Below are 27,242 nucleotides of genomic sequence, written 5' to 3' on the forward strand. Positions count from 1 at the left end.
GCTTAAGGTTTTTAAATTTGTAATTAATGGTACAAATTTTGGTTACTATATCATCGTAAAATTAAAAGGTCACTTTCTATTGGCTAAAGGAGACTTTACTTCACTGTCTATCATTTTACTGTGAATTTTGCTATAGTTAGTTGAATTTCTTTTGTCACATTTGAGAATCTAATCTTGTCCAGTAGGCAAGGATCTTGCCTGTGACAGTTTGTGTAATCAAAGAACAAAAAATATCAAATAATACATGAAAAAAATGGGTGAGAACAAACTAAATAATGAGAAAAACAAGGAAAACCAAAAAAAAAAAAGCCAACATATAGCATTGCAGTATTTGACTAGAATTAAATTGCAATGAAACTAAAACATTTTCTCATTAGCCTACTCCCCTAGTTCTTTCTTCAAAAACATAACATGCTTGTTTAAAATTGGACCTTTCTACAAGATACAATAATAAAACAGAGTTTAAATTTTACGTATTTTTCTTAAATACTTTGATAAACATAAAGAATTTTTAAAAACAGTGCCATTAAAGCTAGTACATGAAAGTAAAAAGGGAAACAATTATTTCACATTTTAATTAAAATAATTATATTGATACAGTATTTTTAAAAAGTGAAGAATAGAGGAAATTGGAAGTGGATAGTAACCTTACCTCAGAATGGCAAAAGACAGTCTCACATAAATATAATGGCTTCCCTGGTAGCTCAGCTTGTAAAGAATCCAACTACAATGCAGGAGACCCCAGTTCAATTCCTGGGTTGGGAAGATCCCCTAGAAAAAGGGATAGGCTACCCATTCCAGTATTCTTGCCTGAAGAATTCCATGGACAGAGGAGTCTGGAAGGCTACAGTTGACCTCTGGGTTGGGAAGATCCCCTGTAGAAGGGAACAGCTCTCCGCTCCAGTATTCTTGCCTGAATTCCATGGACAGAGGAGTCTGGAGGCTGCAGTCCATGTAGTTGGCAAAGAGTTGGACAAGACCGAGCAACTTTCACTTTCAATCATAAAGGAACATACTGATGCTGACTGCATTACGAAGTAATATGTTATCCCTCTAAGCATCATTTAAAACAAAATGCAATCATGTTTACCATAAATATGGCAGAGTAAATATGTAAAATTATGAACTAATTCAATTATTCATTAATTAGAAAAAAAGTAATATAATGGTATAATAGTACAATGTGGTTTAACATGCACAAGAAAATTAATTTGGCCTTTTCCCTTGGTTTCTGGCCCTGAGCTACTAAACCTTACAATTTCCTGACAGGAATACTTGGTGCTATTCATAATGAGATTCATCCAGAGAAACCTAGGTTTATGCTAATGAGGTAATATGGTGGTGCCTCTTGATGCTTCAGAGTATGCTGGTCACCAGAAAGACCAATTGATTAATGGAGTGGAGCTTTAAGCTCCACTCACAGCATCAATAAAGGGAATGATATGGCTGGAGACTGGACTCTGTAAAAATTTTTGAATGATTACACTCAAGATAGTTTGTAAGTTGGTGAACACAATGTGTTGTAATGAGGATGTGCCTGGAGAGGACATGGAGACAATGGTACTTCCTCTTGCCCGACAACATAACTTGACCTGTGCATCTCTTCCATTTGGCTGTTCCTGAGTTATATTCTTTCCCATAAATTAGTAAACGTAAGTGAGGTCTTTCCCTGAGTTCTGTGAGCCAAATTAGGAAATTATCAAACCTGAGAGGGAGCCATGGGAACCTCCAATTTGTAGCCAGTTGGTCAGAAGGATAAAGACTTGAATCTGGTGTCTGAAATGGGAAGAGTCTTGTGGGACTGAGCCTTTTATCTTTTGGAGTTTGATTCTAACTGCAGATAGATTGTGTCAGAATGAGTTGAATTGAATTCTTGGACACTCGGTTGGTATCAGAGTAATAGGTATCAGGTTATCATAGTGGGTATACCCCCGCTACATATGTGTGTATGTGTGTATACATATATATATATATATATATATATATATATATATACATGTGTCAGAGAAGGCAATGGCAACCCACTCCAGTACTCTTGCCTGGAGAATCCCAGGGTGGAGGAGCCTAGTAGGCTGCCGTCTATGGGGTCATACAGAGTTGGACACGACTGAAGTGACTTAGCAGCATATATATACACATATATATATGTATATATATATGCATATCTATGTGTACCCCAGTATATATGTACATGTGCACACACATCCATACCCCAGTGTATATATACATGTGTACACATACATATATCAGTACACATGTACATGTGTGCGCATACACACATACCCCAGTATATATGTACATGTGCACACACATGTACCCCAATGTACATATACATGTGTAGACACACATATCCAAGTATGCACGTACATGTGCACACAAACACATATCCCAGTATATATGTACCTGTGCACACACACACATACCCCAGTGAATATATACATGTGTACACACACATATCCCAGTATACATTTATATATGCACACACACACATACTCTAGTGTTTATCTGTACAAAAAAATCATGAAATTGAACACATGACTAAGAAACATGAAAATGTTCTAACTTAACCTGTGATTAAATAAATTCAAATAAGTGAATATTCAGCTATTTTTTCTGTTATCATTTTGACATCAAAAATAACATTTGATGGAGAAAAGATGAAGATGTCATCATAGAAAGATGTTAAACTCACCTCTCCCCAGGAACACATCAACAATACAACTACATGTGAAGCAATTCTCCCTGAAAACAAATTGGATACTTGTCAGGTAGGCAGGGAGGACAAACAATCACTACAGCACCTGTGCCTCTAGGAGGGAGCATAGAGGAAAGGTGAGGGGTGTGTGTGTGTGTGTATGGTTCAGAGATCCTCCCTGGGGAGTGAGTGGTTTAAACTGATTACTGGATATCCCAGGCCTGGGATCTGACACTGGGATTTGATCCCTTAACAAGTTTGAAAATCAGTGGGGCTTACAAGTGTCAGTGCAAGTCACTCAGTCATGTCTGACTCTGCGATCCCATGGACTATACAGTCCATGGAATAGTCCAGGTCAGAATACTGGAGTGGGTAGCCTTTCCTTTCTCCAGGGGATCTTCCCCACCCAGGGACTGAACCCAGGTCTCCCGCATTGCAGGCGGATTCTTTACCAACTGAGCTATCACAAGCTGAGCCACAAGGGAACCCCAAGAATACTGGAGTGGGTAGCCTATCCCTTCTCTAGAGGATCTTCCCAACCCAGGAATTGAACCAGAGTCTCCTGCATTGCAGGCGGATTCTTTACCAACTGAGCTATCACCAGGAGGCTGTGAAGAAAAAAAAAAACAAAAACAAGACTCTGCTTGTAAAGAACTGGCTTTACTCCAGGGAACAAGGCAGAGGAAGCTGATTGAACCTGCCTAGAGCTCTGGCTCTTTTCCTGAAACCATGCAAGGTGCACCCCAGGCCATGCTGAATATCTGCCCTGGCCTCACTAGCTGCAGCACTGCTTTGCAGTAGGGCAAAGTCTGTCATTGCTGAGGAGAGTGTGCACTTGGGAAGGATGGAGCTGAATGGGGCGAGGGCAGCTATTTCTGCTGCTCTTAGAGGGAGTGGATCAGGAAGTGTCTAGAATTCTGGCTGACATTCCAGAGTCATACCAGGGCACATGCCCCAACCACATCAGGCACCCACTCCAGCACCCTCTTGCTTCAGGGATCATACCCTCTGGGGCAGAGGTGCCCTTCCCAGGATGGAGGGGGAAGGTGCATACTTAAAATGAATTGGACCAACTTGGACCCAAGCTTATACCATAAGGTTGACCTTATCCATTCACCATCAGCAGCTTGGGACCTGATGCCATCTCCCTAGTAGGGTGGTGATAGCCACGGATCATAGGAGAAGTCTCAGCTCACACCTGGCGCTGGCTCTATCCCTTTGTCATCAATCCTGCGTCTCACCAAAGTGACAGCAGGCAGCACACCCTGGGACAGGATGCGACCCATGATCATGTCAGATCTAGCTCTCCCACAAAAACCACTGGGTACACACAGACAGTATAGGGATGCTGGGACACAAAGACATTCCCTCAAGGCTAGGATAGTTAAGTCTTTCACTTAATTTCATAGAGATGAAGTCAAACAAAATGAGAAGAGAAAAGAATTATTTCAAATGAAAGAAAAAATAACTGAGAAAACAAAAAAAGATAATTTACCAGATAAAAAGTTTAAAGCATAAGCAATAAGAATGTTATCTGAACTTGGGAAAAGAAGAAATGAACACAGTGAGAATTTTAGTGAAAAACTAGAAATATTAAAAATAACTAGTCAGAGGTGAAGAATACAATAACTAAAAGAGGCTAATAGATACAGAGAACAAGTTAGTGATTACCAGTGGAAAGAGGTTAGCAGGGAGAGATTAAGAGATACAAACTGCTGCTGCTGCTGCTGCTATGTCACTTAGGTCGTGTCCGACTCTGTGCAGCCCCATAGACAGCAGCCCACCAGGGTCCCACGTCCCTGGGATTCTCCAGGCAAGAACACTGGAGTGAGTTGCCATTTCCTTCTCCAATGCATGAAAGTGAAGAGTGAAAGTGAAGTCGCTCAGTCATGTCAGACTCTTAGCAACCCCATGGACTGCAGCCCACCAGGCTTCTCTGTCCATGGGATTTTCCAGGCAAGAGTACTGGAATAGGGTGCCATTGCCTTCTCTGAAGAGATACAAACTAATACATATAAAATAAATAAGCTATAAGAATATATTGCACAGCACAGAGAACATAGCCAATATTTTGCTAACTTTATTATTTTAATTTTTAATTTATATTGGAGTACAGTTAATTAACAATATTGTATTAGTTTCAGGTGTACAGCAAAGTGATTAAGTTTTATATATCCACTTTTTTCAGATTCTTTTCCCATTTAGGTTATTACAGGATACTGAACAGAGTTCCCTGTGCTATATAGTTAGTCCTTGTTGGTTATCTGTTTTAAATATAACAGTGTGTGCATGTCAATCCCAAACACCCAATCTATCCTTCCCCCTCAACCCTTCACCCTTAGTAGCCATAAGTTCATTTTCTAAGTCTATGAGTCAGTTTCTATTTTGTAAATAACTTCATTTCAATCATTTTTCTTTAGGAATACACATATAAGTGATATCCTGTGATACTTATCTTTCTCTGTCTGACTTACTTCACTTAGTTTGATAATCTCCAGGTCCATTTATGTTGCTACAAATGACATTAATTCATTCTTTTTAGTGGCTAATATCCCATTGTATATATGTACCACTTATCCTTTATCCCTTCATCTGCTGAGGGACATTTAGTCTGCTTCTGTGTCTTGGCTATTTTGAATAGTGCTGCAGTGAACATTGGGGTGCATGTATGCTTTTGAATCAAGATTTTTCTCTGGTTATATACCCAGGAGTGGGACTGCTAGATCATACCGTATTTCCATTTTTAAAGAATTGTTCTCCGTAGTGGCTGCACCAATTTACATCCCAACAAACCTCATAGGAGAGTTCCCTTCTCTGCATACCCTCTCTAGCATTTACTGTTTGTAGATATTTGGATGATGGCCATCCTGACCATATGAGATGATACCACATTGCAGTTTTGGTTCACATTTCTCTGATAATTTGATGGGCTTCCCTGGTGTCTCAGATGGTTAAAAAATCTGCCGGCAATGCAGGAGACCTGGGTTTGATCTCTGGATTGGGAAGATCTCCTGAAGAAGGGAATGGCTGCCCACTCTAGGATTCTTTGCCTGGAGAAATTCCACGGACAGAGGAGCCTTGTTGTTGTTCAGTCAGTAAGTCCTGTTCAACTCTTTGTGACCCCAAGGACTACAGCATGCCCGGCTTCCCTATCCTTCACCATCTCCTGGAGTCTGCTCAGACTCATGTCCTTTGAGTCAGTGATGCCATCCAACCATCTCATCTTGTTGTCCCTTTCTCCTCCTGCCTTCAATCCTTCCCACCATCTGGGTCTTTTCCAGTGAGTTGACTCTTCCCATCAGGTGGCCAAAGGATTAGAGATTCAGCTTTAGCATCAATCCTTCCAATGAATGTTCAGGGTTGATTTCACTTAGGATTGACTGGTTTGATCTCCTTGCAGTCCAAGGGACTCTCAAGAGTCTTCTCCAGTGCCACGGTTTGAAAGCATCAATTCTTCAGTGCTCAGTCTTCCTTATGGTCCAACTCCCATCCATACATGACTACTGGAAAAACCATAGCATTGACTAGACAGACCTTTGTCAGCAAAGTGCTGTCTCTGTTTCTTAATACACTGTCCATGTTTTTCATAGCCTTTCTTTCAAGAAGCAAGTGTCTTTTAATTTCATGGCCTCAGTCTCCACAGTGATTTTGAAGCCCAAGAAGATAAAATCTGTCACGTTTCCATTGTTTCCCATCTATTTGCCATAAAGTGATGAGATTGGATGCCATGATCTTAGTTCTCTGACAGTCCACGGGGTTGCAAAGAGTCAGACACAGCTAATTGCCTAACACTTTCATTTTCAATAATTAACTATGTTGAACATCTTCTCATAGGTCACTTACCCATCTGTATGTCTTCTCTAGAGCGTTGTCTCTCTTTAGGTCTTTTGCCCATGTTTTGACTGGGTTGTGTGTTTTCATGATGTTGAGCTGCATGAGCTGCTTGAAATTTTTAAAGGCTAATTCTTTGTCAGTTGCATCATTTGCAAATATCTTCTTCCATCCTGTGAGTTGTCTTTTTGTTTTTGTATATGATTCCCTTTGCTGTGCAACAGCTTTTGATTTTAATTAGGTACCATTTATTTTTGTTTTTATTTCCATTACTCTGGGAGATGGGTCAAAAAAGATATTGCTGCAATTTATGTTAGGGAATGTTTGGTCTTTTTTTCCTCTTCAATCTTACATTAAGTCTTTAATTCATTTTGAGCTTATTTTTGTGTATGGTGTTAGAGTTTTCTAATTTCTTTTTGTTTTTTTAACATGTAGCTGTCCAGTTTCCCAGGACTGCTTATTGAAGAGACTGTCTTTCTCCATTGTATAGTCTTGCCTGCTTTGTCATAGATTAGGTGACCATAGGTGTATGGGTTTATCATGAGCTTTGTGTCCTAGTCCACTGATCTATATGTGTTTTTGTGCCAGTACCTTCCTGTTTTGATGACTGTAGCTTTGTAGTGTAGTCTTACGTCTGGGAGCCTGATTCTTCAGCTTCATTTTGCTTTAGATTCCTTTGGTTATTCGGGGTCTTTGTGTCTCTTTACAAATTTTATGATTTTTGTTCTAGCTCTGTGAAAACTTCCATTGGTAATTTGATATGAATTTCATTAAATCTGGAAATTCCCTTGGAAAGTGTAGTCCTTTGGACAGTATTGATTCTGCCTGTTTAAGAATGTGGTGTGTCTTTCTGTCTGTTTGTGTTGTCTTCCAAATAAACTACAAGAATATATTACACAGCTCAGAGAATATAGCCAATATTTTATATTTATTTTAAATGGAGTATACTATAATAAAATACTGAATCAATATGTAGTATATCCGAAACTAATATATTGTAAACCAGCTATACTTCAAGTAAAAAGAAAATTTGATGGTGAGAAGCCTAACTTATAACCTTCCTAAAAATAAGTATAAATCAACAGATACTTTATGGAAAGTGATTTTGAAATGTTTAGGAGTCAAATTTATCATCACACTTTTTATCTATTTCTGGTGTAATTGAGTTTAATTTTCAAATATTATGAAATAGACATTGATATAGAGCAATTATGATGTGAGTTATAATAGATCAAATAAACAAGACATACTAAATGCCAATTATAGGTTTATCAGACAAGTTAAGCACAGTGAAGTGAAAGTGAATGTCACTCAGTCATGTCCGACTCTACAACCCCATGGACTCTAGCCTATCATTTTTCTCTGTCCATGGGGGTTCTCCAGGCCAGAATACTGGAGTGGGCAGCCATTACCTCCTCCAGGGGATCTTTCCAACCCAGGTATTGAACACAGGTCTCCCACATTGCAAGTGGATTCTTTACTGTCTGAGCCACCAGGAAAGCCCATACCCAATACAAATAATTTTTAATGACATAGAGATATGTAATATTATGGTGATAGAGAAATCAAGGTAAAACCTGCAAGACATTATTTCTACCTTTTAAATTTTTTTAATTGAATATAGTTGAGTTACAGGGCTGTGTTAGTGTCTTGTGTACAACAAAGTGATTCAGTTATATATATTCTTTTCCATTGTGGTGTATTACAAGATATTGAATATCGTTTCATGTGCTATACTGTAGGACCTTCTCATTTATCTATTTTGTATATAGTGGTTTTTATCTGCTAATCCTAACTCCTAATTTAGCCATCTCCCATCCCCTTCAGCTCTACTTTTTTGACTACACATGAAAATTATGTGGGTTGTTATCACTATTTAAGCATAGATTGTGTCTTTGACTTGGAAGGCAATATTGTTAAAATGGTACTGTTCTCAAAATCAATTAATGAATATGATCCAAAAGAATCCAGAAGAATCATGATTCCATCAGGTTTCTTTTCTGAGGTGGGGGGCAGGGAATGTGTTGCTGGTGGAAATTGAAAAACTAATTTAAAAGTTATATTAAAATGCAAAGAGCTAAATGTACAAAATAGCCAATGCAATTTGAAATAAAATGGAAATTGGGAATTCATCTTACTAAATAACAAGACTTACGATATTAAGTTGAAATAATTAAAATAAAAGCCAATAGGTACAAGGATAAATTAGCCTATAGTCTAAGGTATAAAATATTATTTCAAAGGAATTATAGATCAAAATGCTTTAATAAAAACTTAGGGATAGTATCTGTGAGTATCCAAGTATCTCAGAGTTATCTTAAATGGTACAGTCAGTTACAGCTAAGGGGAAATATTGATAAATATATTATATCATGGTTAAAACTACTGGATAGATTTGAAGTTCCAGGACAGACTAGACATAATTTCTTCTATTCTTATGATTAATTGTAGCTAAGAGTCCTGGATATTAAATGTAAAATAAACATAAGAAGATTCCAAAACCTGAAAGATTCTTTCAGCAGATCAGCTAGGCACCTCAGTACCTGTGGAAAAACATAAATAACAATGTGATCTCTTTGCTTTTAGCCTTATATCTCCCAAACTGAGTGCCAGAGAAGCCAGAAACTCAGAAATGAAACAGACAGAAACAAGTCATAAAGGAAAGCCTGACTTTAGCCAAGTGAACAGCTTAGCAAGATGGTACACTTTTAAACAATGGATTCTCTACTGCAGCCAAAGGATATAGATAAAATTGTAGCTACACTTCTACTCTCACCAGGGTGGTAGAACAGAGGATTTGTGGAGAGCCTGTTCTCCCCAGCCACTTGCAGTAATAAGGAGCCCTTCTCATTCTGGATTCTGTACTTCCAATGCTGACTGAATGATAGCCGCTCAGTCTTGCACAACTCTTTGTGACTCCTTGTACTGTAGCCCACCAGACTCCTTTGTCCATGGCATTGTCCAGGCAAGGATACTGGAGTGCATTGCCATTCCCTTCTCCAACTTTCAGCATTACCTGGCAAAAATGAGGCAGTGTTCCTTTCCCCTACTTCAGAGTTGTAACAGAGGAGAACTGCTGAACCAGAAGGTTTAACCAGGTTTAACCACAAGGTTTAACCAGAATCTCATAACACAGTAATCAAAATCGAGGTTTCAATCAAAAATCACACTCTTCATACCATGAACCAGGAAAATCTCAATTCCAAAGAAAAGAAAATCAATAAGCATTAACAACAAAATTATATTGCTGTTAGAAATAGCCAGGAATAGCCACCCCAACCCTTAATAGGAACCAGGCCACACAGCAGTAAGTAACTGCCAAGAAAGCAAGCAAAGCTTTGCCTGCCACTCCCCATCGCTCCCCATCACTCACATTACCTGTCCCTGGTGCCAAAAATATTGGGGACCACTGCTTTAAGCAATATGAAACAGCCATCAGAATAGTTTATCTAACTGATTCTAGTCCCCATAGGAATATGAAGGATGATAACCACATCTCAGCACATTCGTTTCAAACTTGAAAAGGAATGTGTTTGGGGCATGTGCCTGTCCAAAAGTAGATAAGCTAATCAATGAAAAAGTAAATGAAATTTCTCCCTTTTTCTCACCCATTCTTACCTCAGTTCAGTTCAGTCTCTCCGTCATGTCCATTACCAACTACCGAAGTTCACCCAAACTCATGTGCATCAAGTCGGTGATGCCATCCAGCCATCTCATTGTCTGTTGTCGCCTTTTCCTGCCCACAATCCCTCCCAGTCCTGAATATTCATTGGAAGGACTGATGTTGAAGCTGAAACTCAAATACTTTGGCCACTGGAGTGAAGAGCTGACTCATTTGAAAAGACCATGATGCTGGGAAAGATTGAAGGCAGGAGGAGAAGGGGACGACAGAGGATGAGATGGTTGGATGGCATCACCGACTCAATGGACATGGGTTTGGGTGGACTCCGGAAGTTGGTGATGGACAAGGAGGCCTGGCGTGCTGCAGTTCATGTGGTCGCAAAGAGTCGCACATGACTGAGTGACTGAACTGAACACATCCTACAAGACTGCAGGAAAAATCATAGCTTTGACTAGATGCACCTTTGTCCGTATATTTACTTACCAATAGTGATAGAAAATAACATGTTTTAGACTTCATCATCTGTTGGATATTCTATCAGATAACTTGAGAAAAGTGGGCAGATAATCTTAGAACATGTCCTCCAAAGTATTCAAATTAAATTAATATTTTGATAGAGGAATATTAACATGCAGTCTACATCAAAATCAGGTTAAATAAATAAAACACATATTTGTATTTAGTGAGCATTTACTATGTCCCAAACTATTTTTGTTCCTTTTTGTGTAATAAATTATTTCATCCTTATAACCTATGACTTGGGTATAATTTCTCTTTCAAACTCAAAGATAGATAAAGCTAGGTATGAAGGAGAACATTGCTTTTGTGAAAGACAAGGGATACTGTTATAAAGTTAGGAGAATGTAAAAATGACTGGTTGAAGCACTGGTATTGAGCACTGATCAATGGGCTCTATGATTAAAGTAGTTCTTGCACTGAATATTGGCTCTGTCAGTCAGTGGTGACATGACCTAAAAAGTGTACATTTAATTCTCATCAAATGTAAAATGTGGATAAAAATATCTCCCTCTCAAGGTCAATGTGAGCATATATATAGAAATGCATAGAAAGTTCAAAGGCCCATTTCAAATGCTCGTTAAAATTTGGCTTGCTTTGTTCTTATACCAGTTATAATTTTTAGCTTCATAATTTCTATGCCTTGTAGAAAAGACATAGAAAAGTTTGATGTTTTCTGGTATATCAAGAATGTTGTCTACTTTTATTGAGGAGACAAATTAGAGAAAATCTCTATGACACTTGAAAAGCACTGAATGGACTTTTCTCGTATTTTATTTTTAAAATCCTTTCCACATTAAAATAAAACCCTCCTGTAACATACCAAATTACAATACTTTAATAATTTTCATTGGCTATTAGTAAACTCACAAGCCTCCTCCTTCAATGGAAGCAATGCTGCTGCTACTGCTGCTACGTCACTTCAGTTGTGTCTGACACTATGCGACCCCATAGACAGCAGCCCACCAGGCTCCCCTGTCCCTGGGATTCTCAAGGCAAGAACACTGGAGTGGGTTGCCATTTCCTTCTCCAATGCATGAAAGTGAAGAGTGAAAGTGAAGCCGCTCAGTCGTGTCCGACTCTGTGCGACCCCACAGACGGCAGCCCACCAGGCTCCGCCGTCCATGGGATTTTCCAGGCAAGAGTACTGGAGTGGGGTGCCATTGCCTTCTCCGAATGGAAGCAATATCTTATTGTAAAAACTTGATGTTTGATAAAGTAATAATGTACCATTTTGACTTCAAGTTTTTTATTAGAATGAATGAGTAGATGTTACGAAATTCAAGTTCATCCTAAGTATATATCATATTGTGTATCTAATTTCTTATACTAAGTACAGTTAATGAATTCCTGACTTTAAAGTTGATGGTTGTTTCATCATTTTAGTTTTGTCAGCGAGGAGCTTGCACGTTACTTCATGAATACGATCAGTATCAACATTGTGACCCACTTGCCAAATGTAAAGGACATGGGGTATGTAATTGTTACTCTATTTTATGTATAGTTTTAAAATACATATCATAACATTTTACAAGATAATAATAAGCTTCAGATTTATGGATGTGGAAATTTCTTTGGAGAATTTCAGTTAAATGTAGAAACCAAATTTCATTATTTATACATGTGTACATGTTCTATGTATTCTATCAGATCATTGCACAATTCATGAGCTAAAAACTTTTAAACTTTGTACAAAAATGCAATATGAAACATAAGCTATTATAATCTTGGATAGAGACTGCATACTTTTGGAAATAGATATATTTAGTGTTACATCTATATCAGTTCAGTTCAGATCAGTCACTCAGTCATGTCCAACTCTTTGTGACCCCAAGGATTGCAGCATGCCAGGCCTCCCTATCCATCACCAACTCCCAGAGTTTACTCATACTCATATCCATTGAGTCAGTGATGCCATGCAACCATCTCACCCTCTGTCATCCCCTTCACCTCCCACGTTCAATCCTTGCTAGCATCTGGGTCTTCTCCAGTGAATCAGTTCTTCGCATTAGGTGGCCAAAGTATTGGAGTTTCAGCTTCAACATCAGTTCTTCCAATGAACATTCAGTACTGATTTCTTTTAGGATGAACTGGATCCCCTTGCAGTCTAAAGGACTCTCAAGAGTCTTCTCCAACACCACAGTTCAAAAGCATCAATTCTTCTGCCCTCAGCTTTCTTTATAGTCCAACTCTCATATCCATACATGACTACTACTAAAATCATAGCTTTGACTAGATGCTCCTTTGTTGGCAAAGTAATGTCTCTGCTTTTGAATATGCTGTCTAAGATGGTCATAACTTTTCTTCCAAGGAGCAAGAGTCTTTTAATTTCATGGCTGCAATCACCATCTGCAGTGATTTTGGAGCCCCAAAAAATAAAGTCTGACACTTTCCACTGTTTCCCCATCTGCTTGCCATGAAGTGATGGGACCAGATGCCATGATCTTCATTTCGGAATGTTAAGCTTTAAGCCAACTTTTTCACTCTCCTCTTTCACTTTCATCAAGAGAATTTTTAGTTCCTCTTCACTTTCTGCCATAAGGGTGGTATCATCTGCATATCTGAGGTTATTGATATTTCTCCTGGTGATATTGACTCCAGCTTGCGCTTCATCAAGTCCAGCATTTCTCATGAGGTATACTGCGTATAAGTTAAATAAGCATGGTGACAATATACAGCATTGACATACTCCTTTCCCAACTTGGAACCTGTGTGTTGTTCCATGTCCGTTTCTAACTGTTGCTGTCTTGACCTGTATACAAATTTCTCGGGAGGCAGGTCAGCTGTTCTGGTTTCCCCATCTCTTGAAGAATTTTCCACAATTTATTGTGATTTACACAGTCAAAGGCTTTGGCATAGTCAATAAAGCAGAAATAGATGTTTTTCTGGAACACTCTTGCTTTGTCAGTGATCCAACGAATGTTGGTAATTTGATCTCTGGTTCCTCTGCCTTTCTAAATCGAGGTTGAACTTTGGAAGTTCACAGTTCATGTACTGCTGAAGCCTGGCTTAGAGAATTTTGAGTATTACTTTGCTAGGGTGTGCTGCTACTGCTAAGTCGCTTCAGTCGTGTCTGACTCTGTGCGACCCCATAGATGGCAGCCCACCAGGCTCCCCTGTCCTTGGAATTCTCCAGGCAAGAACACTGGAGTGGGTTGCCATTTCCTTCTCCAATGCATGAAAGTGAAAAGTGAAAGTGAAGTCACTCCTTCGTGTCTGACCCTTAGAGACCTCATGGACTGTAGCCCAGCAGGTTCCTCCATCCATGGGATTTTCCAGGCAAGAGTACTGGAGTGGGGTGCCGTTGCTCTTGCTAAGGTGTGAGATGAGTTCAATTTTGTGGTAGTTTGAGCATTCTTTGGCATTGCCTTTCTTTGGAACTGGAGTGAAAACTCACCTTTTCCATTCTTGTGGCCACCGCTGAGTTTTCCAAATTTGCTGGCATATTGAGTGCAGCACTTTCACAGCATCATCTTTTAGGATTTGAAATAGCTCAACTGGAATTCCATCACCTCCACTAGCTTTGTTCATAGTGATGCTTCCTAAGGCCCACTTGACTTCACATTCCAGGATGTCTGGCTCTAGGTGAGTGATCACACCATCGTGATTATCTCAGTCGTAAAGAACTTTTTCGTATAGTTCTTCTGTGTTTTCTTGCCACTTTTTTTTTTTTTTAACTACAAGGCCTCCAGGTTGGTCCTCTCCAGCTTCATCTCCGGCACCCTGCAGCTATGCGTCCGGCACACTGAACTAGTTGCCGCTCCTCTCTCCGCTTTTCTTAATATCTTCTGCTTCTGTCAGGTCCATACCATTTCTGTCCTTTATGGAGCCCATCTTTACATGAAATGTTCTCTTAGCATCTCTAATTTTCTTGAAAAGATCTCTAGTCTTTCCCATTCTGTTGTTTTCCTCTATTTCTTTGCACTGATCACTGAGGAAGGCTCTCTTACTTCTCCTTGTTATTCTTTGGCACTCTGTATTCAAATGGGTATATCTTTCCCTTTCTCCTTTGACTTTAGCTTTTCTTCTTTTCTCAGATACTTGTAAGGCCTCCTCAGACAATCATTGTGCATTTTTCCATTTCTTTTTCTTCGGGATTGTCTTGATCACTGCCTCCTGTACAATGTAAGGAGCCTTCATCTATAGTTCTTCGGGCACTCTTGTCTCTCAGTCTAATCCCCTGAATCTATTTGTCTCTTCCCTTGTACAGTCATAAGGGATTTGATTTAGGTCATACCTGAATGGTCTAGTGGTTTTCTCCACTTTCTTCAATTTCAGTCTGAATTTAGCAATAAGGAGCTCATGATCCCAGCCACAGTCAGCTCCCCGTCTTGTTTTTGCTGAGTGTATAGAGCTTCTCCACCTTTGTATGCAAAGAATATAATCAATCTGGTCTTGGTATTGACCATCTGGTGATGCCCATGTGTAGAGTCTTCTCTTGTGTTGTTGGAAGAGGGTGTTTGCTATGACCTGTGCAATCTCTTGGCAAAACTCTCTTAGCCTTTGCCCTGCTTCATTCTGCTTCATTCCAAGGCCAAATTTTCCCATTACTCCAGGTATTTCTTGACTCCTTTCTTTTGCATTCCAGTCCCCTATAATGAAAAGGACATCTTTTTTCAGTGTTAGTTCTAGAAGGTCTTGTAGGTTTTCATAGAACTGTTCAACTTAAGCTTCTTCAGCATTACTCTTTGGGGCATAGACTTGGATTACTGTGGTACTGAACGGTTCACCTTGGAAACAAACAGAGATCATCTTGTCATTCTTGAGACTGCATCCAAGTACTGCATTTCAGACTCTTTGTTGACTATGATGGCTACTCCATTTCTTCTAAGTGATTCTTGCCCACGGTAATAGGTATAATGGTCATCTGGGTTAAATTCACCCATTCCAGTCTATTTTAGTTCAGTGATTCTTAAAATGTCAACGTTCTCTCTTGCCATCTCCTATTTGACTTCTTCCAAGTTGCCTTGATTCATGGACCTAATATTCCAAGTTCTTATGCAATATTACTCTTTATAGCATCAGACTTTACTTCCATCACAAATCACATCCACAACTGGGTGTTGTTTTTGCTTTGGCTCCATCTTTTCATTCTTTTTGGAGTTAGTATATACATATATTTATATATGTATACAGAAATATAAATACTGCTTATAATTGAGTGCATGACTCTGATGCTGGGAAAGATTGAAGGCAGAAGAAGGGGATGACAGAGGATGAGAGGGTTGGAAGGCATCACCAACTCGATGGACATGAGTTTGAGCAAGCTCCAGGTATTGGTGAAGGACAGAGAAGCCTGGTGTGTTGCAGTCCATGGGGTTGAACATGGCTGAGTGATTGAACTGAACTGAATTGAACTGATAACTGATATATACAAAACACTCACAAACTTTATTTCTATTACACATTACTCATAATCTAATACATTTTTAACAGCAGAGATCTCTGTCCATTGAAATCTGTCTCAGATCAGTGACTTCAGTTTTTTTTCTCTATGGTTCTTTCTGTATTTGAAGTCATTCACTGATGGACTTTTGTATAATACTGAATTTTTATTTAACTGTTGTAAATAGTGGTACAGTGGACGCTGCTGTACATTCACTTTGCAGAGTTATTTGATTTCATAAATTGATTGCATTGATATCTGATGGGCCAAATATATGCATAATTTGAATTTTAATAAATATTGCCTGTCTTCAGGAAATATTATATGTTTTTCTGCACCTATCAGGAATGAAAACATTTCTTCAAATTCAGGCCAGATGGGCTTCTTAGTTTACTAATATCTTCTAACATGCTGAATTTATTGCTAATTTTCATTTTTTTAATTAATAATAGCATTTCAGTGTGTCTGGTCACATTTTCCATTTGCGCTTTTATTTGTCTAGCCATTGTGAAATCATCACCTGAATTATAGAAATTCTGTGCCCTATTTAGGATTTTCTAAATATGTGTTTAGCTTTAAAAGGGTAGTTAGTATCTCCCATTATCTTGATGCTTCATATTTTCTATAGCAATCCTGGAAAAATTGATCTGTGTGTCTTGTATCAAAATTTACTTCCTATTTACACATCCTGTTATTTACAGTTTCTTTTATGTTCCATTCCTTTATTGTTTAATTTCAATTTAATTTTGCTTGAACTTATCCCTAGATTCCTTATTCTGCTTCTGACCCATCTTTTGATTCATCCATAAGGTCATATTTATAAATATATTCTAGCCTTCCTGTGCTGTGCTGTGCTTAGTCGCTCAGTCGTGTCCGACTCTTTGCGACCCCATGGACCATAGCCTGCCAGGCTCCTCTGTCCTTGGGGCTTATCCAGGCAAGAATACTGGAGTGAGTTGCCATGACCTCCTCCAGAGGATCTTCCCAACCCAGGGACTGAACCCAGGTCTGCCGCATTGCAGGCCAAATTCTTTACCATCTGAGCTACCAGGGAAGCCCAAGAATACTAGAGTGGATAGCCTATCCCTTCTCCAGGGGATCCCCTCAACCTAAAAAATTGAACCAGGATCTCCTGCATTGCAGGTGGATTCTTTATCAGCTGAGCTACCAGGGAAGCCACCTAGCCTTCCTATTTTCTAGCAAAATCAATTTTTCCAACTGTACCTGAATAAGTAAGCTTCACCCTTTAGATTTCTCCCCATGTTTTGTAAAAGCTGACTCTTACAACAGTTTTATAAAATATCTGGCACAGTTCACAATAAATTTCAACTTCTGCTATAACTTTTAGCTTCATAATTTCTATGCCTTTTTAGAAGAGACAGTTACATATTTTCAGGTGTATCAAGAATGTTGTCTACTTTTATTGAAGAGATAAATTAGAGAAACCCTCTAGGCAAAACCAATACACTATTGTAAAGTAATTAACCTCCAATTAAAATAAATAAATTTATATTTTAAAAAATAAAATAAAAAGCATTGAATTGACATTTCTTGCATTGCATTTTATCTTTATAATTATTTTCCACGTTAAAGTAAAAACAGCCTGTAACATAACATTGCATTACTTTAATTATTTGCTTTGGCTCACAATCAATACTAATCCATTTAATTTTTATATGACATATAAAATGGTCTTCTTTATCTTTGTTTCATTCAAGATTTGCAATTCTCGCCTACATTGTCAATGTGATGCTGGATATGTGCCCCCAAATTGTGCGGAATTCAACTCATCACCAGGAGGAAGTATCGATGATGGATTTTGGGATATACAGGAGATGGAGGAGGAATGTTAGTAACTCTCCAACACTGCTCCAACAGAGCCTTCTGTATCCTTACAGCCCCACTGTCTATGTGGCTATTAAGCACTGGACATGTGGAGAATGCAATTAAGGAACCAACATTTTCATTTTATTTTACCTAATTAAATGTAAACGGTCACTTTGTAGTGCTATTATAAATAGCACACCTATAGATTATGTTATCAATCAAAATGTTGTATGTGCTTTTAACTCAAATCTAGCCATGAACATTTAATGTGTCATCTTAATCTTAACCATGGTTTCCCAAATTTTTCGATTTATACAGCGGTTTTCTAGCTTTGTTGCTGTTCAGTCACTAAATTACATTTGACTCACGTGATCCCATGAACTGCATCACTGCCAGGCTTCCCTGTCCTTCACTATCTCCTAGCGTTTGCTCACATTCATGTCCACTGAGTCAGTAATGGCATCCAACCATCTCTTCTTGTGTTGCCCCCTTCTCCTTTTGCCTTCAATCTTTCCCAGCATCAGAGTCTTTTCCAATGAGTAGGTGCTTCACATCAGGTGGCCAAAGTATTGGAACTTCAGCATCAGTCCTTCCAGTGAATATTCAGGGTTGATTTCCTTTAGGATTGACTGATTTGATCTCCTTGCTGTCCAAGGGGCTCTCAAGAGTCTCCTCCAGCACCACAACTTGAAAGCATCAATTCTTCAGCACTCAGCCATCTTTATGGTCCAACTCTCATATCTGTACATGACAACTGGAAAAACAATTGTCTTGACTAGATGTACATTTGTCAGCAAATTGATGTCTCTGCTTTTTAATACCCTGTCTAGGTGTGTCATAACTTTCCTTCCAAGGATCAAGTATCTTTCAATTTCATGGCTGCTGTCACCATCCCCAGTGATTTTGGAGTCAAAGAAAGAAAATCTGTCACTGTTACCACTTTTTCCCCTTCTGTTTGGCATGAAGTGATAGGACCAGATGCCATGATCTTTGTTTTCTGAATGTTGAGCTTTAAGCCAACCTTTTCACTCTCCTTTTTCACTCTCATCAAGAGGCTCTTTAGTTCCTCTTCACTTTCTGCTGTTGGAGTGGTATCATCTGCATAGGTGCGCTTGTTGATATTTCTCCCAGTTAGAGAGATTCTTGATTCCAACTTGTGATTCATCCAGCCCAGCATTTTGCATGATGTACTCTGCATATACGTTAAAAGTTGTTTGTTTTTTTTTCACTTGTTTTAATATTGCAAGGTATTTAAAATGTCATGCTACACACGGGAAAATAAAATTTGGATTCATATACAAAAGTTATTGAAAACCAGATGTTTTTTAATTCATTTTTTAACTGGAGTATAATTGCTTTCCAATGTTGCGTTAGTTTCTGCTGTACAACCATATGAGTCAGTATACATATATCTCTTCCCTCTTGAGCTTCCCTCTCATCTCCACCCTTCTAGGTCATCACAGAGGCCCGAGCTGAGCTCTCTGTGATATACAGCAGCTTGGTAAATTACTTTGAATAAACATATAATTGGACTGTACCTGTGTTTCAGTGGCACAGATTCTCTTGTTGTTTTGAGAGGGCATTAAATTTGTTTACGCTTAATATCATGAGATGGTGCAGTGGTAAAGAATCCACCTGCCAGTGCAGGAGATGCAAGAGATGCGGGTTCGATCCACGAGAGGGGAAGATCCACTGAGAAGGGAATGGCAACCCACTCCAGTATTCTTGCCTGAAAAATTCAATGGACAAAAGAACCTGGCAGGCTACAGTCCATGGGTTCACAAAGATTTAGACAATTGAATATGTCCATGAAAATACACAATATCATCATAATTGGTTTGGTGGTAATTCTGATTGCTTGATTTATATTTTTTTTAATTTTAATTTTCTGGTTTGTTCCTTTCGCTTATTTGGACCAATTGGCCATAGATTTACTTTTCTAGTTTTATGCAATATCTTTATAATACCAATGGGAATATCAACTTTTTAAATTAATGCAATCAAAATTAAAACAATATCACTTTTTACATTTGTTATGTAAATTTAACCTCATCTACTATTACTGTTTCTTTTTAATTAGCCTCAGTTATATCTGTAATTTTCACTAAATAATTTTTTAAATAATTTTTTTTGGTCTTAAGTACTAGTCTTTATTTTTACACAAAGCAGTGCAAAATGAGGCAGTTCCCCAAAGGGTGACTTGAAACTAGAAAATCCACGCTGAGAGCGAGAGTGTTAGTTTTAGCTGCTGAGTCGTGTCTGACTTTTTGCAACACCATGGAGCTTGCCAGGCTCCTGTGTCCATGGGATTTCCCAGGCAAGAGTACTGAAGCGGGTAGCCATTCCTTTCTCCAGGGGAGCTTTTTTTTTTTTTTTTTTTTTTTGCTCTTTTTTTAAATAGAAAAATCTGTTAGATGGTAATATCAACCTAATATATTCTAAGTAGCAGTGCAGTATGACAGGAATATGATAGTAGGATAGAATGAAATAAGTTAGAATGTAACACATAAATATTAAATATACATATAAAGATTAAATTATATATATTTAAAAGAAATATATAATGCACTTTGGGGTATAGACAAAGAAGTTTGGGAAGCACTTTTAAGTTTAAATGTATTTATTCTATGATTATATTATTTGAATTGCAAATTTTTATAATTCAAATTACTAAAATGATATCTATCATTTTTAAAAAGTTAAAAGATATTGTTATGTCTTCAGCTAAAACTGCAGCCTTGATAAAACGACGTCGTGCCTCTCAAAAAAATAACCTGATGATAAGTTTCTATGTCTTCTTACCTTTCTTCATTTTAATGGCTATCGTTGCTCTTAAATGGAATAAAATGAAGATATTTTGGAACAAAGAGGGAACACTAAGTGGGGAGTAAGTAAACACATTGTTTTTTATATTCAATATTTGAAAGGCTTTATGAGAAAATTCAAATGTTATTCAGAATATTTTAAATAGGGACTCGTATAGATTGGTGTAATGTGTGTGTGTGTGTGTGTGTGTGTGCATTCTTAGTCTCTCAGTCGTGTCAGACTCTTTGGACCCCATGGACTGTAGCCCGCCAGGCTCCTCTTTCCATAGGGATTCTCCTGGCAGGAATACTGGAGTGATTTGCCATGCCCTCCTCCAGGGGATCTTCACAACCCAGGGAACTGAACAGGCATCTCCAGCACCAAGGGCTTCCCTTGTGGCTCAGCTAGTAAAGAATTCGCCTGCAATGCTGGAGACCTGGATTCGATCCCTGGGTTGGGAAGACCCCCTGGAGAAGGGAAAGGCTACCCACACCAGTACTCTGGCCTGGAAAATTCCATGAACTCTCTCAGAGTCAGACATGACTGAGCGACTTTCACTTTCACTCCTGCACTGCAGGCAGATTCTTTACCCTTTGAGCCACCTAATGGAGGCTTATAAGTCACTGATAATGCTTATAATTCTACCAAATGTTTACAAATATACCAGATTTTTTTTTCAAACTTAAGGCACATGGGTATCCCTCATGCCCATATACGCCCAGGAACAACTGAATTTACTCAGTAAATCCTCAGTATCTTTCTAGTAGAACATCATGTTGGCTATAATTGCTTTAGACGGCGCTGTCTACTTCCTAAGCAAACCCATTTGCCTTGTCTTGACATTTGGTGGTGCGAAGAAGCTAGAATATGCTGGAAGGTAAAAGAGTTCCAGAAAAATATCTGTTTCTGTTTTATTGACTATGCCAAAGCCTTTGACTGTGTGGATCACAAGAAACTGTGGAAAATTCTGAAAGAGATGGGAATACCAGACCACCTGACCTGCCTCTTGAGAAACCTGTATGCAGGTCAGGAAGCAACAGTTAGAACTGGACATGGAACAGCAGACTGGTTCCTAATAGGAAAAGGAGTACGTCAAGGCTGTATATTGTCAACCTCCTTATTTAACTTATATGCAGAGTACATCATGAGAAACGCTGGGCTGGAAGAAGCACAAGCTGGAATCAAGATTGCTGGGAGAAATATCAATAAGCCCAGATATGCAGATGACACCTCCCTTATGAGTGAAGAGGAACTAAAGAGCTTCTTGATGAAAGTGAAAGAGGAGAGTGAAAAAGTTGGCTTAAGCTCAACATTCAGAAAACTTAGATCATGGCATCCTGTCCCATGACTTCATGGCAATAGATGGGGAAACAGTGGCTGACATTATTTTGCGGGGGGTGCACTCCAAAATCACTGCAGATGGTGATTGCAGCCATGAAATTAAAAGACCTTACATCTTGGAAGGAACGTTATGACCAACTTAGAGAGCATATTAAAAAGCAGAGACATTACTTTGTCAAGAAAGGTCCATCTAGTTAAGGCTGTGATTTTTTCAGTAGTCATGTATGGATGTGAGAGTTGGACTGTGAAGAAAGCTGAGCACAATAGAATTGATGCTTTTGAACTGTGGTGTTGGAGAAGACTCTTGAGAGACCCTTGCTCTGCAAGGAGATCCAACCAGTCCATCCTAAAGGAGATCAGTCCTGGGCGTTCATTGGAGGGACTGATGTTGAAGCTGAAACTCCAATACTTTGGCCACTTAATGTAAAGAGCTGACTCATTTGAAAAGACCCTGATGCTGGGAAAGATTGGGGGTGGAAGGAGAAGGGGACGACAGAGGATGGGATGGCTGGATGGCTTCACCAACTCAATGGACATGAGTTTGGGTAAACCTGGGGAATTGATGATGGACAGAGAGGCTTGGCATGCTGCAGTTCATGGGGTCGCAAAGATTCGGACATGACTGAGCAGCTGAACTGAATTGAACGATGAATAGAGATGGGGCAGCACAGAATATGGGGCCAGAGACGAGAAATAGAGATGGGGCAGCATAGAATACATGGGGCCAGTGACAATGAATTGGAATTGGTGATGGACAGGGAAGCCTGAAGTCCATGAGGTCGCAAAGATTCGGACATGACTGAGAGGCTGAACTAAACTGAATGACGCCGAATAGAGACGGGGCAGCATAGAATACGGGGAAGGTGAGAAAATATAAGATCACAAAGAGTGAGGGAAAGCACATATAAAGGACTTGGCCTATGTTACATGAAATTAATATTGCTCATGTGTTTCTGAAATTAGAGTTAAGGTACTTGCTCAGTTTTTTCTTTTTCTGGAACAAAATTTAATTGCTTCTTTTTAAAAAATGAGGTATAAATACCTTATATGATATTAGTTTCTTGTGTATAATACTTTGTATATAATGTAAAATGATCATAGTAAGTCTAGTTAACATTTGTTATACATAGTTGCAAATTTTTTGTTTTCCTCCTGATGAGGACTTTTAAGATCTACTCCTTTAGAAAGTTTCATATATGCAGTTAGTTATTACTGACTATAGTCAGCATGCTGTCCATTACATCCCCATGACATTTATTTTTTTATATAGAAGTTGTCCCTTTTGAACTTACTTACCCGTTTTGCTCATCCTCACTCCAACCCATTACATATGGCAACACCAATTTGTTCTCTGTATCTATGAGGTTTTTGTTTGTTTGGTTTGGTTTTTTCGATCTACATATAAATGGGATCATACATTGTCTTTCTCTGTCTGACCTTATTTCACATTCATACAGCTTTTTCTTTACTGTAGCACAAATATTGTTCACAATTTGCTTAGTAAATATTTAGGACGACGAGAATGCAGAAGTAAGTGTAAAGATTGGGTCTCGTTCCTTCATTGTAAAGTAAATCATTTTTGTTTCTCATATGTTTATTGGAGATAAAATGATATAAAATTTCTATCAGCACCTCTGCTTACCAAGTAAGTTAATCTTAGTTATGAACAAGTTAGCAGCAACCAGTAAATTCAGGGCAGTATTCTGCATGATTCACATGGACATTTATATAATCATTCAATTGTTATAAATGATTTAATTGAATGATATTTGGCATAAGTCTTCCTGGGCTCTTATTTAAGACACGTTTGAAAAATCTGAATACTTGCAAAGCTGAACCTGACTTCTGGAAGAAATGGTATACTTAGATATCACTGACCATAAATAACAAAATCTGCCTAAGTTTTAAAAGCATCAGTCAATTGTTTCAGGGCTACAAGGGCAATAAATGATGTAGGGCTGAAACGCAAAAGGGTAGTAAGGAACTGGATGGCTGTGAACTTGGTCATTCTCTCCATCACCCAAAGGCTTTTATGATTGACATCATCTCTTTTTGTCTATGTTCATTCTCTCCAAAAGAACTGCTCTGCTTACACACGGCCCAGAGTACCTCTCTCAACCATTCTAGTTTCATTTTCAAGTAAAAATTCTAATAATCTCTCAAAACCAGTATCTGTTAGTTAAGAGACATCAACAGACAGAAATAGCTGTGCAAGTGTATCTAGTTTAAACAAGTGTCCTGTCAGGATTTATAATCCCAAATTGGATGTTCAAACCTGATTTTTACCATCTGTAGCCAAAGAACTATAGCCATTACAAGGAAACTACACCATAATATTACTCTTCAACAAGAACTGAGTGTGTATAGGAGCCAAAGGGAAAATGGAGGCTGTGTGAATACCACAAAGTGTAAACAGACATAACTGAAAGAGAGGCCTCATTAAGGAGCTCATTAACAGAATGGAGATGACTATTCACATAGTTATTTGATAGAAATAATATAATCAAAGTCATGATAATTTAAGAATTCATGTGTAAATTGTCTTTAACTTTGGAGAAGCATTATCATAGATATTTTAATATTTCACCCTGTCTTCTATGTAGATAACATAGAGAAAAGTAATAGATGGATTTAACTTTGAAATTTTTAAAAAACTTAACATATTAGTTTTTAACTTTTTATTTTATGTTGGAATATAGCAGATTAACAATGTTGTAATAGTTTCAGCTAGACAGCAAAGGGACTCGGCCATACATATGTATGTGTCTATTCGCCCCCAAACTCCCCTCCCATCCAGGCTGCCACATAACATTGAGCAGAGCTCAGTGTGCTATACAGTAGGACCTAGTTGGTTATCCATATTAAATATGTGTGTACACATCCATATCCAGTGTGTACATATTCATCCCAAACTCCCTATCTAAGCTTCCCCCTCATCCTTCCCCCTGGAAGCCATAAGTTCACTCTCTGAGTCTGTAAGTCTGTTTCTGTTTGTAAATAAGTTCATTTAGATACTGAACTTAAAAGATGTCGTACAATATTTTTCCTTCTCTGTCTGACTTACTTCACATAAGATGACAATCTCTAGGTCCATCCAAAATGCAGCAAATTGCTTTATTTCTTTCTTTTTGATGGCTGAGTAAAATATTCCGTTGTATATATGTTCCACATTTTCTTTATCCATTTTTCTGTTGATGGATATTTAGGTTGTATTCATATCTTTGCTGTTGTAAATAGTGCTATAGGGAAAGTCTCCCGCATTGCAGGCAGATGCTTTAACCTCTGAGCCACCAGGGAAGCCCACTATAAGGAAAAATATCTGCAAATCAATCAGTGTGATGTACCATAGTAACAAAGCAAAGAATAAAAGCCATATGCTCATCTCAATATATGCCACAAAAGCTTTTGACAAACTCAACACCATTTATGATAAAAACTCTCCAGAAAGTGGGGATAGGGGGAACATATCTCAAAATAATAAAGGCCATATATGACAAACTTACAGCTAACATCATACTCAGTGGTTAAAAGCTGAAAGCCTTTCCTCTACGATCAGGAGGAAGACAAGGATGTCCACTGTCACCACTTTTATTTAACAGTTTTGGAAGTTCTAGCTACGGCAATCAGAGAAGAAAAAGAAATAAAGGGAATCCTAGTTGGAGAAGGCTATGGCACTCCACTCCAGTACTCTTGCCTGGAAAATCCCATGGGTGGAGGCATTCCATGGGGTCGCGAAGAGTCGGACTCAACTGAGCGACTTCACTTTTACTTGTCACTTTCATGCATTAGAGAAGGAAATGCAACCCACTCCAGTGTTCTTGCCTGGAAAATCCCTGGGACGAGGGAGCCTGGTGGGCTGCCGTCTATGGGGTCACACAGAGTCGGACATGACTGAAGTGATTTAGCAATTGGAAAGCAAGAAGTTAAATCGTCACTGTTTGCAGATGACCTGATACTCTACATAGATTTTAAAGATGCCACCAGAAAACTACTGGAGCTCATCAATGAATCTATTAAATCTGCAAGTTACAAAATTAATACACAGAAATCTCTTGCATTTATATACACTAACAATGAAAGATCAGAAAGAAAAATTCAAGAAGCAATTTCATTTACTATCACATCACAAACATAAAATACCTAAGAATAAACCTATTTAAGGAGACAAATGACCTATACTGAAACTATGAGATGCTAATGAAAGAAATTGAAGAAAACAGAAACAGATGTAAAAACATACCATGTTTATGAATTGGGAAAGTCAATATTGTCAAAATTATACTAAAGCAGCCTATAGATTCTGTGCAATCTCTATCAAATTTTCTGTGGCATTTTTCACAGAACTAAAACAAGAAAACCTTAAAATTTTTATGGTGACACAAAAGACCCCAAATAGCCAAAACAATCTTGAGAAGGAAAAATAGAGCTGGAGAAATCAGGCTTCCTGACTTCAGATTATACTACAAAGCTATAGTCAGCAAAACAGTATGGTACTGGCACAAAAATAGAAATATAGATCAGTGGAACAGGATACAAAGCCTTGTAATAAACCCATGCACCTATGATCAAGTAATCTACAACAAAAGAAGCAAGAATATACAATGGAGAAAAGACAGTCTCTTCAACAAATGGTGCTAGGAAAACTGGGAAGCTGCATGTAAAAAGCAAATAAGATTTTAGATAATTCTTTAAATCATTCACAAAATTAAGTTTAACATATTTTAAAGTTAGGCTACCATTGGTAAATATACCCCAGTAGGATATGTGATTCTTTAATGGGATATAGGAAGAAAAGTGGATATTGGTACATATTAACTAGTAATTAGTAAAAGACTAGCTGTTTTTGTCTTCTTGAGTTCATTGAAGATTACAGTGTTTCCTAACCTTAAAACAATCTATTTCTTTCATACAGATCTCCATCAGAAAACAGCAATAGTAACAGCAGTCAGTCGCACAGGTAAAGGTGAAGTAAAATAATCAAATTAGTGACAAAATTATATAATTCATTAAATATTTTTCAAAATATTTTAACAGTACTTCAGTATAGGAAATATATTATTTCCATTTATTGTTTCCAATTATTTCATCATTTTGATATCTAGTCATTACTATCATATACTAAAAGAAAGACTAAAACAAAGTATTTGGTGTTGATATTACTTTATACTTCTATAGAAACGTTTCATGTTAACTAACATTATCCAGATTTATTAGCCACA

At 38.2% G+C, this 27,242-nt stretch overlaps 1 protein-coding gene across 1 annotated transcript in view; it reads left to right on the forward strand.

The window, feature by feature from the left end:
* The window catches only part of LOC102186109 (disintegrin and metalloproteinase domain-containing protein 18-like), a 129,315-nt gene that overhangs the window by 96,987 nt on the left and 5,086 nt on the right, over positions 1 to 27,242 (forward strand). The window contains exons 17-20 of the mRNA XM_018041817.1: positions 12,051 to 12,137; positions 17,769 to 17,898; positions 20,602 to 20,764; positions 26,936 to 26,980. Of these exons, the coding sequence (XP_017897306.1) occupies positions 12,051 to 12,137; positions 17,769 to 17,898; positions 20,602 to 20,764; positions 26,936 to 26,980 (425 nt within the window). The remainder of the gene's footprint in view (positions 1 to 12,050; positions 12,138 to 17,768; positions 17,899 to 20,601; positions 20,765 to 26,935; positions 26,981 to 27,242) is intronic.

The sequence above is a fragment of the Capra hircus genome, chromosome 27, assembly GCF_001704415.2.
Source record: "Capra hircus breed San Clemente chromosome 27, ASM170441v1, whole genome shotgun sequence".
Classification (NCBI taxonomy): Eukaryota; Metazoa; Chordata; class Mammalia; order Artiodactyla; family Bovidae; genus Capra; species Capra hircus.